The 15,094-nt window shown below is 39.8% G+C and overlaps 1 protein-coding gene across 3 annotated transcripts in view; it reads left to right on the top strand.

The window, feature by feature from the left end:
* The window catches only part of srfbp1 (serum response factor binding protein 1), a 65,302-nt gene that overhangs the window by 34,845 nt on the left and 15,363 nt on the right, over positions 1-15,094 (top strand). Inside the window, exons 2-3 of one of the 3 annotated variants that reach the window (XM_003223036.4) lie at positions 1,388-1,476; positions 3,771-3,843. The exons of 1 other annotated variant lie outside the window; for it this stretch is intronic. In XM_003223036.4, coding sequence (XP_003223084.1) covers positions 1,388-1,476; positions 3,771-3,843 — 162 coding nt within the window. The remainder of the gene's footprint in view (positions 1-1,387; positions 1,477-3,770; positions 3,844-15,094) is intronic. One more of the 3 variants, XM_008114052.3, reaches the window with a different exon arrangement.

Raw genomic sequence — 15,094 nt, 5'->3', positions numbered from 1 at the left:
CAACAAACAAACAAAAGACATAATTATAAAATATTTCCTTGTGGTAATGAAGTATTTTAAGCAATTAATTTTATTTGAATGATCAGCAACAGGTTTAATACTTGCCTTTGACCACACACTTGTGCTCTTTTATTGAAAAATTGAAGTTGCGAATGTCGGTTTACCTTGGAACATTTTATAAATTAGTATCTAAGATAAAATTTGTACTCATGATGTTTTGGCTGTCAGTGTATACTTACAATATTTATTTATTTATTTATGACACTTCTATCCCGCCACTCTCTAACTCAGAGGGGACTCAAGGTGGCTGTACATATAGGTAGCTATTTGATGCCTTAAAAACTGTATACTATTAAAATGAACATTTAAGATAGAATAAATACATTAAAACAATTAGAAACATTTAAAACCATACATCTCAATTAATCACATAATCCACAAGCATAATCCGGGCCGTTCCTATAGTCATTGCACGTCATTCCATATCTATCTATTTCACAAGTTCTCCAAAGGCTTGGTCACAAAGCCACATTTTTACTTTCTTACGGAAGGTCAGGAGGCAGGGGGCTGATCTAATATCCCTGGGGAGGGAATTCCACAGCCGAGGGGTCACCACTGAGAAAGCCCTGTCTTTTGTCCCCACCAATTGTGCCTGCAAAGGCGGTTGGAGTAATCTTAGACTCTGAGATGGTTCATAGAGGGAAATATGTTCGGACAGGTAAGCGAGGCCAAAACCATTTAGGGCTTTATAGGCTAAAGCCAACGCTTTGAGTATGTTGAGATAGAAAGCTGGCTATTTCAGTCAAATGACATTGTGAAGTTACTAAAGAAGGAACCATTTTTTAAGCATTATCTTAAATTAGACCAGTGGTTCCCAACCTAGGATCCTCAGATGTTTTTGGCCTTCAACTCCCAGAAATCCTAACGACTGGTAAACTGGGAGTTGTAGGCCAAAAACATTTGGGGACCCCAGGTTAAGAACACCAAATTAGATCATTTATATGTTAATTGAAAGAGATATCGTTCTGTACATATTTTTGAAGAAGAAGGTACAGGTATTGTTGTGATAATGTGGGTATGTTAATGAACAAATAACCTGTTTTGACTATAGTCTAGCCTACATCTAAGAATATTCAACAGACCTGCATAGGAATGTCTTGGCTATTTCATATTTTGTTTGCATTCATGACTCAAAGATGATTTGCTTGTTTTTAAATTGGCTGCATGATTTTGGAAGCCGTTTGATTCTAAAGAGAAATCTGAATTCACGAATTTGTTAAGCAAGGAAGCTAACTATGCTGAAAGTGATTTGTAAACTTGGCATAATCCAAGTTATATTTGCTATATTCTGCCTAACATTTTATGTTATGGGTTTTCTCTGAAACAGGTTGTAAAAATGAGAAAAGAAGTTAAAAAGATTAAAGTTCTGACAATTCGCAAACTGACCAGACACATTGCAAAGCTAAAATCAAAAAAGTAAGTTTATTTTTTTCCTCTGTAATTTTAATTTAAAACACATCAATCATATGTGACTGTGACCAAATCCTGAGTTAGATGTGTGCTGTTCAACTATACAACATTAGTTGGCTAATATAAATCCAACAATTCCTGTTATTTTTGTCTGCTTTTTACTTAGTAGCACAGCAACAATTCAAAGAATACTTCTTACATTTTACACCATATTTCATATAGTTGGAGATAAAGATTGAAGTCTAAAACACTAAAGGGATTCCAAGATAATCTTTTTTGAAATGAAACTGGGGAGCCAGGCTTTCCTATCCTGTTGCCCTTGTCATCTTCTGCTGCCTCAAGATTAAATGTATTTCCTTTTTTGGTCATCCTTCCCCATGTCCTAGACTCATTCTCTCACTTCATTAGCCTCAGATGCCAGCCAGTCCTATACTTTGAGAGTATCAAGAGTTGAGGTGTGGGAAGGAAGAAACAAGCAAGCAAATTCAAGCTTCTGATGTTACACAAGCTGAGTAATATCTTCTGATCTAGAGAAATGACCTTTTTGGCTTTCCTGACACATTCATATACAGCCCATTGTCTCTTGATACCCTGTGTAAAAAAAGAAGCCTGTGTGTTTGTGTTTCATTTTGCAATCCCAGACAACTAGTAGTTGGAGCCAAGTAGTTTTTCTGACATGGAGTGGGAAGTAATTTTCCTATAGTTTCTCCTTCTTTGATGTCCATGCATGTCTTCCCTTTACTATATATCCAGTTCTGCACAACTTAATTAATGATATTGACAATTTGGAACATATCCAGAAGAGAGCAAACAAACTGGTAAAAAGTCTGGAAACCATGAAGTGGGGCTTAGGGGCTGGCTGTGATTAACCTAGAGAAGAGAAGGTTAAAAAGGTAACATGACAACCATGTTTTAAGTATTTAAAATGATGTCATATTGAAGGTGGAGCATATTTGTTTGCTACTGCTCCAGAGACTGGAACTCAGAGCAGTGGATTTAAGTTACAGGGAGAGAGATGTCACCTAAACATTGTGAAAAATGTCCTTGATTGCAAGATCTATTCAACAGTGGAATATACTACCTTAGAATGTGACATGGTCTCCTTCTCTGGAGCTTTTTAAAGAGAGATTGGATGGTTGTGTATCAGGAGTACAGTACTTTGATTGTGTATTTCTACATGACGGGATTGGACTGGATAGCTCTTGTGGTCTCCTTTAGTTTTATGTTTCTATGTTCCTTTCATGGGAGATAGTCTTAGGGTCCTTGGTTAGTGTCAGATTCTAGTGTGCACATTGCTATATAGCTGTTGAAGGGGAAATAAATAATTCCAGATAGGATATCAGTCACAGTTCTACAATATATTTATTGGAAGGCTTTATTTTTGATACATTGTCAGCTAATAAGTTTGGACATAACATAAAATTATTGTGTAATGTTGGAGAGTTTTACTGTTGTAAATTATTGCAGACTGTATTAATTCAAATTCAATGCTTTTACCTCTGATGCTCCAAAGTAGCTTTGCTGGTGTTCCTTATATCACAAGGTTATGTTGCTGCAGTAACCAAGAAGTAGGATCCATGAAGCACATTCTTTTCTCTTATGCAGTCTACAGAAAAACTTGACAACATATGATTAGTCCATTAATATTGAATCTACCTGGAAAATCTACCCAATTTTATAACAATTTCTTATAAGAAAATAAGAATTCCAGTTTGATATTTATTTTTACCAGTTTTTGTCTGAGGTGGTCAGAATTAGAGAACAGATAACTTTTTGCCTGTTTGACCTTATGCTCTTAATTTATCTTGTTTGTTATGAATTTGAACTTGCTTGGTCTTTGTAGTGGAATTAAAGAATTGCTATTACTGTTGCTACTTCAAACATAACAAAGTGTAGTTTGTTTAAACCAGAAAATGGACATTTCTAGTCTCATCCTTCACACAATGCTAGGGAAAGACCATGCCATTGATTTGAAAAATGTCACAATATTTATATATATATCATTTGGGGGTAAAACAATTCCCAGGCAGCTGAAATACATGGGGCAAATAAGATTATATTTTAGAAGTGGAGAAGTACTGTGTTCTGGAAGTGCTGTGTTGTTACCAATTACTATCATAATTCATTACACAGCCAATAAAAACTGAGTGTAATATAGATAGATAGATAGATAGATAGATAGATAGATAGATAGATAGATAGATAGATAGATAGATAGACAGACAGACAGACAGACAGACAGACATATACATACAGACATACACTATCAAAAGTATTAATTTTATACTTTCCTCCCTCAGGGGCACTGAAGAAGAAGTGTTGAAAAATCAAAAACGTGTACAGAGATTACTGGAAGAAATTCAAGCCATGAAGGTAGTGGAAAGCATGTCTTGAATATCTAGAACATCTCTGTTGGTCATCTTTGAAGTGTCCTTCAAATAAGCAGTTTTTAGATCTTGTATGGATGACTATAAATATAACTTCTGGGAGTGTACCAGATTGCTAGCTTTGTAGCTATTTGAAATTTCTATTTTATTGTTTATTAGTGTAACTGTCAAGGTGCTAGACAAATTTGACTTTTTAAGAGTTGCCAAGCTAAATATATATTTGTTTCCAAGAGCAGTGTGTGCCCCAAGTTTTAATTCCTGTACTAAATGATTTCTTCTGAGTGCTTATGCTTCGCACAAGCATGGCTAGCCATTTTGGTTGTTGACATCATAGTTCCTAGTCTTCCCACTTGCCAACTCCTTACATTTTTATGTGGTGTAGTCACTGCCCTAATATGCACAGCAGTAACTGACAAAATGAATTGAAACCAAAGAATTTTTTTCTTCTGTAGCCAGGGCATTCATTAACATTTGTGAGTCTCTTTTACTTCTCTTACACTGACATATTGGCCCATTAAATGCCTGGCAGACTCTTGTGTGACAGAACTTTTCTGTAATGAATAGCATAGTTATACAATGTCTTCTCTTTGTGCAGTGTTTATACTTTTAAAAGTCAAAATACAAGAACAATCTTTGAGGCTTAACCATAACATTAAACTGCAGGAATGTGATTTTTCCCTGTTAATGAATGCTCAGCTTTCTACCATAAACAAATGGGCAATACTAATTTTATAGTTCATACTAATTCTTACAAGTATTTCAAACTCAGAAATTCTCTCAGGATTAATGAAAAGTAGATTAAATATCCTCTTCAGCATTGCCCATAGACAGCAAATATTTCAGATTTTATGTGTTTTCTTTTTAAACTTTTTTGTAAACCTTTCTCAACACCAGTTGTAGCCATAAAAGCAAGTCTGATCATGAAAAAACATATAGATTTACATTGTCATGTGTATGTATATGTATAACATTTTACCAAATTTATCTGGGTGAACAGAATTTCAGAAAGTGTAGGTGCAGTTGGATGCTATTGTTGCTTTCTGTGCAACGGCATGTATGTTTAAGAAATGTGGTGTATTGCAGATGTCCATCTCTTTCTCCTCCTCAGAAATACAAATTGTCATTGCATTTTTTCTATTCAGTATTTCACTGTAGAGAGTTAATTTTATAACAGGGAAAGCTTTCAGTCAAAGGATTGTTGTGTGTTTTCCATTCACACTGGCATCCAACAGACAAGAGTTCTTTCCCCCACCCAGGACCTTCCACGGATATATAAACCTTCCTTGCTCAGTTTCTCCATATACCTCACAACCTCTGAGGTTGCCTGCCATAGATGTGGGTAAAATGTCAGGAGGGAATACTTCTGGAACATGGCCATACAGCCCGGAAGACACACAACAACCCTGTGATTCTGGCCATGAAAGCCTTCGACAACACACTTTCAGTCAAAAACACATGAGTGCTCCTCAAGGCATTTTTGAGCACTACAGTTCACCAATAATTGAATTTGAATTCTCAACCTCATCACACTAGAGCATGGATCCACTTTAGGGAGGGGCCTTTAAACCGCTCAGCCAGACAAGTTTTAGGCTTCACTAAACTACAAACCCCAGAATTCTGCAGGATGCAGAAACTGAATTTAAAGTGGATCCAGGCTGTAGTGTGATGAGGCTGATTAATAAGTGTTAATTTTAAAACGGTTTGGGACCCGCCTACCTTTGTGACCGTGTTTCCCCCTATGAACCTGCACGATCTCTTCGTTCATCAGGGAGGCCCTTCTCTTGCTCCTGCCTCCATCGCAAGCTCGGCTGGCGGGGACGAGGGAGCGGGCTTTCTCAGTAGTGGCCCCCCGGATTTGGAACTCCCTCCCTAGGGAGATCAGGCAGGCACCCACCCTTGCATCCTTCAAAAAGGAATTAAAAACTTGGTTTTATCGTTGCGCTTTTGAATAATTTAATCCACATGACCTAAATTTAAATTAATACATCTTTCACACTGTTCCCTTTCCCTATATTTAATTGGACGTCTGTCCCCACCCCAAGCACCTTAGTTTAAATGGCCCCTCTACACTATCCCCTTCCACCCACCTGGTGGCCCTTTTAATTTTATTATATTTTTTATTCATTTCATGTTTTAAATGAGTTTTATGGTTACTGTATATACTCAAGTATAAGCCTAGTTTTTCAGCCCGTTTTTACGGCTGAAAAAGCTCCCCTCGGCTTATACTCGAGTGAGGGTCTGGCCAGCTTCTATTCAGGTCGGATTATACTTGAGTATAAAGGTATTCAGAGTTGGACAGTCTTATCTTATTAAAGTCTTATTATTATCTTAAATTACAGTTTTATATAAATATTCAAAAACATTTAACCTACTGATGCCTCAAATAATGCAATTTTATTAATATCTATTTTATTTTTGAAATTGACCCGTAGCGGCTGCATTTCCCACCCTTGTCTTTAATATGTTTTTAATTGCTGTACTTTGTTCATTGGTTTGGGCCTCTTCCCCATGTTAGCTGCCCTGAGTCCCTGCGGGGAGATGGTGGCGGGATACAAAAATAAAGTTACTTACTTACTTACTTACCTTGTAAAAAGGTTGGAGAACACTCACAAGGTGGGTGACCCAACCTTGCCTTCCCTCTTTTCTGTCTTAAGGCAAGAAAACATACTTTGAGGCAGAGAAGAAGATAGGAAGAAGAATGTAGAATGTCTTTTAAAGATTCTTTGGTGGCTAATACCTGCTCGAAAGTGCCAATGTGTTTGTGGTTTGCATTGGGGAAAAGACCCATCCATGGTGGGGCCTTCTTACCATAGCAAAGGTGACTTTCGGAGACTTGTATTAGTTTGCAAGAATAAGGTGAGCAAAAATCTGCTCATAACATTGCAATTTTCAAGGATTGAAGCACGTGGACTCACCTTTAAAACTGTTATTTGAAAGTTTTCAATATAACTTGTGGTTAGTTATATTCACAATCCTTACATGTAAAATTTGACAATGGTTCTTCAAAAATATGCTTGCGGAAGATGAGAGGCATAAACTAGGTACTATTTTCGCCTGAGCTGGTATTTGTACTTCATAAAAAATGTATATGAGCCATCTTCTATCTAGAACTCTCTTTCTTATGTTTAAACTTTATATGTATCCAAAAAATGTTACAAACACGTATTCTCAAATTTCAGACATTTTCATTGATGTTAACAGTTGTCAAGAGTGTTAATTCTGAATTATTTACTATCCATGTGCAGTTATAGGATACCTATAACTTACCAAACAGGTAACTAAACAGGTTAGCTGACCAAACAGGCACAAAGAAGAGATATAGTAGTCATGGGCGATTTCAATTATCCCGATATCTGCTGGAAAACAAACTCAGCCAAGAGTACAAAGTCCAACAAATTCCTCACTTGCCTTGCAGATAATTTTATGGTCCAGAAGGTAGAAGAGGCAACAAGGGGATCAGCAACTCTTGATCTAATCTTAACAAATGTGGAAGACCTGATCAATACAGTTGAAGTGGTTGGATCCTTAGGGGCAAGTGACCATGTGCTCCTGCAGTTTGCAATACAAAGGAATGCTGAAACTAAGACAAGTCAAACACGCATTCTGGACTTTAAGAGAGCTGACTTCCAAAAAATGAAGGAATTACTGAGCGGCATTCCATGGACACCGATATTAAAAAACAAGGGAGTTAAGGATGGATGGGAGTTTTTCAAAAGTGAAATACTCAAGGCGCAAATGCAAACAGTGCCAACAAAGAAGAAAAATAAGACAAGTGCAAAGAAGCCAGAATGGATGTCCAAAGAACTTCTAACTGAGCTAAAGCTCAAAAGTGACATGCACAAGAAGTGGAAAAGGGGAGAAATCACCAAAGAAGAATTCAAACGTATAGCCAACACCTGTAGGGAAAAGGTTCGCAAGGCTAAAGCGCAAAATGAGCTCAGGCTTGCCAGGGACATAAAAAACAACAAAAAAGGCTTTTTTGCTTACGTTGGTAGAAAAAGGAAGAAAAAGGAGGCGATAGGGCCATTGCAAGGAGAAGATGGGGTGATGGCGACAGGGGACAGGGAAAAGGCAGAACTACTTAATGCCTTCTTTGCCTCGGTCTTCTCAGAAAAAGAAAGCCATCTTCAACCTCAGCAACACGGAATGGACGAAGGATTGGGGGAAATCCAACCCCAAATAGGGAAACAAGTTGTCCAGGAACACTTGGCCTCTCTAAACGAATTCAAGTCCCCAGGGCCAGATCAGCTACACCCAAGAGTACTGAAGGAACTAGCGGAAGTTATTTCAGAACCACTGGCAATTATCTTCGAGAGTTCTTGGAGAACGGGAGAAGTCCCAGCAGATTGGAGGAGGGCGAATGTGGTCCCTATCTTCAAGAAGGGAAAAAAGAACGACCCAAACAATTACCGTCCGGTCAGCCTCACATCAATACCAGGCAAAATTCTGGAAAAGATCATTAAGGAAGTGGTCTGCGAACACTTAGAAACAAATGCGGTCATTGCTAATAGTCAACACGGATTTACCAAAAACAAGTCATGCCAGACTAATCTGATCTCTTTTTTCGATAGAGTTACGAGTTGGGTCGATACAGGGAATGCTGTGGATGTAGCGTACCTGGATTTCAGTAAGGCCTTCGACAAAGTCCCCCACGACCTTCTGGCAAACAAACTAGTAAAATGTGGGCTAGACAAAACTACGGTTAGGTGGATCTGTAATTGGCTAAGCGAACGAACCCAAAGGGTGCTCACCAATGCGTCGTCTTCATCATGGAAAGAAGTGACAAGCGGAGTGCCGCAGGGCTCCGTCCTGGGCCCGGTTCTGTTCAACATCTTTATTAACGACTTAGACGAAGGGTTAGAAGGCACGATCATCAAGTTTGCAGACGACACAAAACTGGGAGGGATAGCTAACACTCCAGAAGACAGGAGCAGAATTCAAAACGATCTTGACAGACTAGAGAGATGGGCCAAAACTAACAAAATGAAGTTCAACAGGGACAAATGCAAGATACTTCACTTCGGCAGAAAAAATGGAAATCAAAGATACAGAATGGGGGACGCCTGGCTTGACAGCAGTGTGTGCGAAAAAGACCTTGGAGTCCTCGTGGACAACAAGTTAAACATGAGCCAGCAATGTGATGCGGCTGCTAAAAAAGCCAACGGGATTCTGGCCTGCATCAATAGGGGAATAGCGTCTAGATCCAGGGAAGTTATGCTCCCCCTCTATTCTGCCTTGGTCAGACCACACCTGGAATACTGTGTCCAATTTTGGGCACCACAGTTGAAGGGAGATGTTGACAAGCTGGAAAGCGTCCAGAGGAGGGCGACTAAAATGATTAAGGGTCTGGAGAACAAGCCCTATGAGGAGCGGCTTAAAGAGCTGGGCATGTTTAGCCTGCAGAAGAGAAGGCTGAGAGGAGACATGATAGCCATGTACAAATACGTGAGGGGAAGTCATAGGGAGGAGGGAGCAAGCTTGTTTTCTGCTGCCCTGCAGACTAGGACACGGAACAATGGCTTCAAACTACAGGAAAGGAGATTCCACCTGAACATCAGGAAGAACTTCCTCACTGTGAGGGCTGTTCGATAGTGGAACTCTCTCCCCGGGGCCGTGGTGGAGGCTCCTTCTTTGGAGGCTTTTAAGCAGAGGCTGGATGGCCATCTGTCGGGGGTGCTTTGAATGCGATTTCCTGCTTCTTAGCAGGGGGTTGGACTAGATGGCCCATGTGGTCTCTTCCAACTCTACTATTCTATGATTCTATGATTCTATGATTCTACCTGAGAAGTTCCTGTCATTAACCATTAAATCAAATTAAAAATTTTAACTTTAGCAAATTGGCTTTCAGAATATATTACATCAAAATGGTTTGGCCAAGGCATTTTTTTTCTTAGACTTTATACTTCATTACTATTTTAAAAACCTAATGGATTTTTAAAGTAAACAGATGTTTTTGAAATATTCATCATTACTAATGGAAAAGCTAGAAATACCTTTCATTTTGGGGAAACAACATTTGTTGAAAATTCCAACTACGTGGATGAAAAAACTGGGTTAATTGTTTGCAGGAGTTTTTGAAGCTATTGGAACAGAAAACTGTTTTTAGATTCTTCAGCCTTCGTTTTGCCAGAACTGTATAAAACACATATTTTAAAACACAGGAAAGAGACAAAGAACACTGTGAACCTAGCTAGTTCCCCCTCTGCATGATTCATTTCATAGATGTCAAAAATAACAATGGAAAGTATATTGTGAATGAAGAGCATGTGATACAATAATATTCTTTGTCTTCTGCGATAGTGTAACAAGGAATTATAACTAGTTAGGAACTGCGATTGTGCAGTGGGTTAAACCCTTGTGCTGGCTGCACTGCTGACCTGAAGGTTGCCAGTTCGAATCTGCAAGATGGGGTGAGCTTCCATCTGTACGTTTAGCTTGCAAGGACATAAGAAAAGCCTCCTAGCAGGATTATAAGACATCTGGGTGTCCCTTGGGCAAAGTCTCTGTAGATGGCCAATTCTCTCACACCAGAAGCAACTTGCAGTATGTTCTTAAGTCACTTCTGACATGATTAAAAAACTGTAGGTATTTATTGTAGTTTTCTATATATTCCTAATATATGATGTGGTATAAAATTTCGTATAAAACTTTTATACTGTTAAGTATTCTGGTTCAGTGGTCTCTTAATTAAGATTATGAATTTGGAAGAAACTGGCCATGGGATTTTGTAGCCTTGTCCAGGAGACGCTTCTTCCTCCCCCCTTGACTGTAGTCAAGAGATTTGTTGGAGTCAATGTTAATGACAGTGAGATGTGCCATGAGTAGTTGCCCTTAGAATGAAACAGACAATGAATCAATGTTTGTGTGAACATACATGGTGAAATATGGATCAATCTCTTAAGATAAACCTAGCTTTGTATCTCATAGATCATCACTGTTTATGCCAGTATTTGTCTGAGAACGTGTGGGTGACAGGTGCTTAATACTGGGTGATATTGTTTACAGCTTACCAGGTGGAAATGCCATAAATCATCTACCTTCTAGTTCTTGTGAATTCTGCAACAAGACATAACCTAGGGAACATAGGACACTACCTTTTATTTCCAGCAGCCTAACATTGATAACTTTGCATGGGAACAAACAAACAAGATTATTTTCTAACCCTACTTGGAGTCCCTGGTTATTTGCCACCCAAGAATTAATCAAGTCCAATCCTGCTCAGCTTCGAAAATTAGACTAGGTCCAATGTCTTTAGCATAATATGGCAGCAAGGCTAAACTGTCCCATCTGCCTGATTGAGGGTTAATCAAGACTAATGGCAAATAATACTATAGCTTTGAAATTTAATTTCCTTCTGTATACCATTCACATGATGAGTGGCTTGGTGAGTCCTTTTACATCTAGGACTTGAATTGGGCATTGCTAACTGGACATCTCGCTTCTGTAATACAGAATGTTTCAAAGTAAGGAACTCAGTTTCAAAGTGGTTTCAAAATACACGATGACAACATGTTACAATTACTCAAAAAATACAAACAATTTAATGAATTATCAAGTTCTACTAACCATTTTATAAATGCTTGATGTGCCTTCCACCTGCTGTGCAGATAACGTCAAGACCGTGGAGAACACAAAATGCCTTGTGCTGTAAGTTCGCCATCTTGTGAGTGACAGGGTAGGGTTTGTTTGTGCACTGGAAGGAGCATCGAGCAGTAGCATTTGAAGATCTATACCCCATCCTTTCAAATAGTAAGAGTTCTTTGTTGGTTTGTAGTTTCAGAGATCTAGCGATTTCAAATCAGGTCCATCTTTTTGAAGCACCTTGTATATTTTGCATGAAAAAGGCTAAGACAGATATGATGTGTGTTTAGGATATTTCTCATCACCCAGCTCATGAATTTGGGACTGTTCTAAATGTATAAAATTACATTTCGGGTAATTAGAAGAAACTGGCCATGGTTTCTCTTTATTGTGAACCAAAATGGATTCACACCAGTAAGTCCATAGAAAGTCAGTAGAGTATAGAAATAGCAATCACCTATACATCATTACTGTCTGATTTGTATTGATTTTGAGTGAAGCAGGAAAGCAATCAAACTGCTAATTGCATTGATAGCATCTAGAACAGAGGTGGGCATCTTGTAACCAATCCTCCACATGTTGTTGGACTGATCCCTGCATTAGTCTTACCCAGCATTGCTAGTGATGAGCAATGATAGAAGTTGCCGGCCGTCTTGTTCTGGAAGACTACAGGTTGCACACCTGACCTAAAAGTAAGTAACATTGAAGTTACTTCTGTCGAAACTAGGGAAATGTATTGATATTTTATCCTCAATATTGTTTCTTATTTAAATCTAATTCCTTTACTTTGGGGGAGTATTATGGGATATCTTTCAAGTAAAAATTAAGAGACACTGTTCCGAGCAAATGCTGACACTGAAAAATGGAAGGATTTCTAAGGAAATGGAAAATTCAAATCATATAATTTTGGCTTTTGTGATTGCCCCACTGAATGATGTTATGATGTTATGACCTAGCTTTTTCCTTTTGTCTAACTTGTTTTTTGTAGCATTGATAGCCAAAATACTTTCCTGCAGTCGGTTGAGAAGGGCAATTTGAAGAACTACTGCTTTTACAATTACCACAAAATTGTCATCTTGCTAACTGATGTTTGCATCCCAGAGGAAAGGCAGTAAATTATATTTCCCATATGTGACTACTTCCTAACATTTTTATAAACTTTCTTAAAAGCTCAGATCATAATTTCCAGTTTTAAACTTTCGGATGATGTCATTGCTTTAGTTTTTTCTTCTTCTTACAGTCATCTTAATTCATAAGGGTAGACTGAGGGAAGGAAAAAGACCCTGGTTACCTTTGTTAAAATGTGAAAGAAAATGTACTAACCATTTTGCATGTACCTTTGTCTATTAAGAACAGGTTGTGTGTGCTGCAGTATTTGAAGGGAGCAAGAGGAAACATGTAAAATAGCACCTAATGCATTCCCTCGTGGCAACTGTTGGTGTGTGTGAGTTGCGTAAAAGCATCTGCTTCCAATTCCTTAACTAACGAAAATCACATTGTCTTTCTGATTTATCTGAAGTAAGGGCAGCTTGTCCTTCATCCAAACTATCTTTTATTTCAGTTCTCATACCAGAAGGATGAATCAACTTTTTTGTATAATGAATAAACTGCTGGTTATTTTATCAAGAGTGAGAATGTGGTGCACTTTTTGTGGTTTAGTCAACATAAAACAGAGAAGTGGGCAGCATGACTTCTTTGTTTTTTTCAGCTCCCAAGGGACGTTCATTCAAATATATGTGATACTCCATTAAAACTCTGTGCACTTCACCTCTGTATCATATTCCAACAAAGGGAAAAGAGGTTTTATTTTATTTTGTTAAAAAAACAGGAAGTGGACTTATGACAACTTCCAATTTACATGTAGGGGCAGTTCAGCCCACAGTGGGTCTATGATGTATGGAAAAAGATACAAGACAAGATCCTTGGAGAGGCGAGACCAACCACATGCATCCTAGACCCCTGCCCATCCTGGCTGGTGAGAGAAACCAGAGGGGGTTTGGTCGAGGGAGGGCAGGTTTCCAGCGAGCCTAAAAATGGCTGTGATCAGGCTGCTGTTGAAAAAGCCATAATTGGATCCTACTCAATTCGGAAACTTTCAGCCTATTTCCAATCTCCCCTACTTGGGCAAGGTCTTGGAACATGTGGTTGCCTCACAGCTCCAGGGATTCTTGGATGACACTGATTTTCTGGATCCAGCACAGTCTGGCTTTAGGCCGGGGCATGGTACCGAGACAGCCGTGGTCGCCTTAGTCGATGATCTTCGCCGGGAACTGGACAGGGGGAGTGTGTCCCTGCTGGTTCTGCTGGACCTCTCAGCAGCCTTCGATACCGTCGATCACTGTATCCTTCTGGGACGCCTCGCGGGAATGGGACTTGGAGGTACTGTTCTGCAGTGGCTCCACTCATTCCTGGAGGGTCGGTCCCAGATGGTGTCATTGGGGACGCCTGCTCAGCCCCACAACCGTTGACTTATGGGGTCCTGCAGGGCTTTGTATTGTCTCCCATGTTGTTTAACATCTACATGAAGCCGCTGGGAGAGATCATCAGGAGTTTCGGGGTCCGGTGTCATCTGTACGCAGATGATGTCCAGCTCTGTCACTCCTTCCCACATGTCACTAAGGAGGCTGTTCAGGTCCTGAACCGGTGCTTGGCCACTGTGTCGGACTGGATGAGGGCCAACAAATTGAAATTGAATCCAGACAAGACAGAGGTCCTCCTGGTCAGTCTGAAGGCCAAACAGGATATAGGGTTACAGCCTGTGCTGGATGGGATCACACTCCCCCTGAAGGCACAGATGCGCAGTCTGGGGGTGATCCTAGACACATTGTTGAGCCTGGAACCCCAGGTCTCAGCAGTGGCTCGGGGAGCCTTCGCACAGTTAAAACTTGTGCGCCAGCTGCGACTGTACCTTGGGAAGCCGGACTTGGCCACGGTGGTCCACGCTCTTGTTACATCCCGTTTAGACTACTGCAACACACTCTATGTGGGGCTGCCTTTGAAGACTGTTCGGAAGCTTCAATTAGTCCAATAGGAGGCTGCCAGGTTAATAACTGGAGCAGCGTACAGGGAGCGTACCACTCCTCTGTTACGCCAGCTCCACTGGCTGCCGATTAGCTACCGAGCACAATTCAAGGTGCTGGCTTTAGCCTATAAAGCTCTAAACGGTTCTGGCCCAGCTTATCCGAACGTGTCTCTCGCTACGACCCACCTCGAAGCTTAAGATCATCAGATGAGGCCCTGCTCGCAGTCCCGCTAGCCTCACAGGTGCGGCTGGCGGGGACAAGAGACAGGGCCTTTTCAGTAGTGGCTCCCTGCCTATGGAACACCCTCCCCATTGAAGTCAGGCAGGCTCCCTCCCTTCTGTCTTTCCGAAAGAGAACAAAAACGTGGTTATGGGACCAGGCATTTGAGCATGAGTAGCAGCAAAAATGAGATATGAATATATGACCTACTGACAGACCCCACCTGGACATGGAAAGCACCTTAAATGTATATTTAAATGTATAATTATGTATATTTTTAATGTATATTCTTAATTTTATTGTAATTTTTAATCTCGATGGATTTTTAAATGTGATGAAAACTGTTTTTTGATGTGTATGTTTATATTGTAAGCCGCCCTGAGTCCCCTGATGGGTGAGAAGGGCGGGGTAGAA

Source organism: Anolis carolinensis, chromosome 2, assembly GCF_035594765.1.
Source record: "Anolis carolinensis isolate JA03-04 chromosome 2, rAnoCar3.1.pri, whole genome shotgun sequence".
NCBI classification, from domain to species: domain Eukaryota; kingdom Metazoa; phylum Chordata; class Lepidosauria; order Squamata; family Dactyloidae; genus Anolis; species Anolis carolinensis.
Note: the sequence above shows the minus strand (reverse complement) of the source record. Positions and strands in the feature narration are given on the sequence as shown.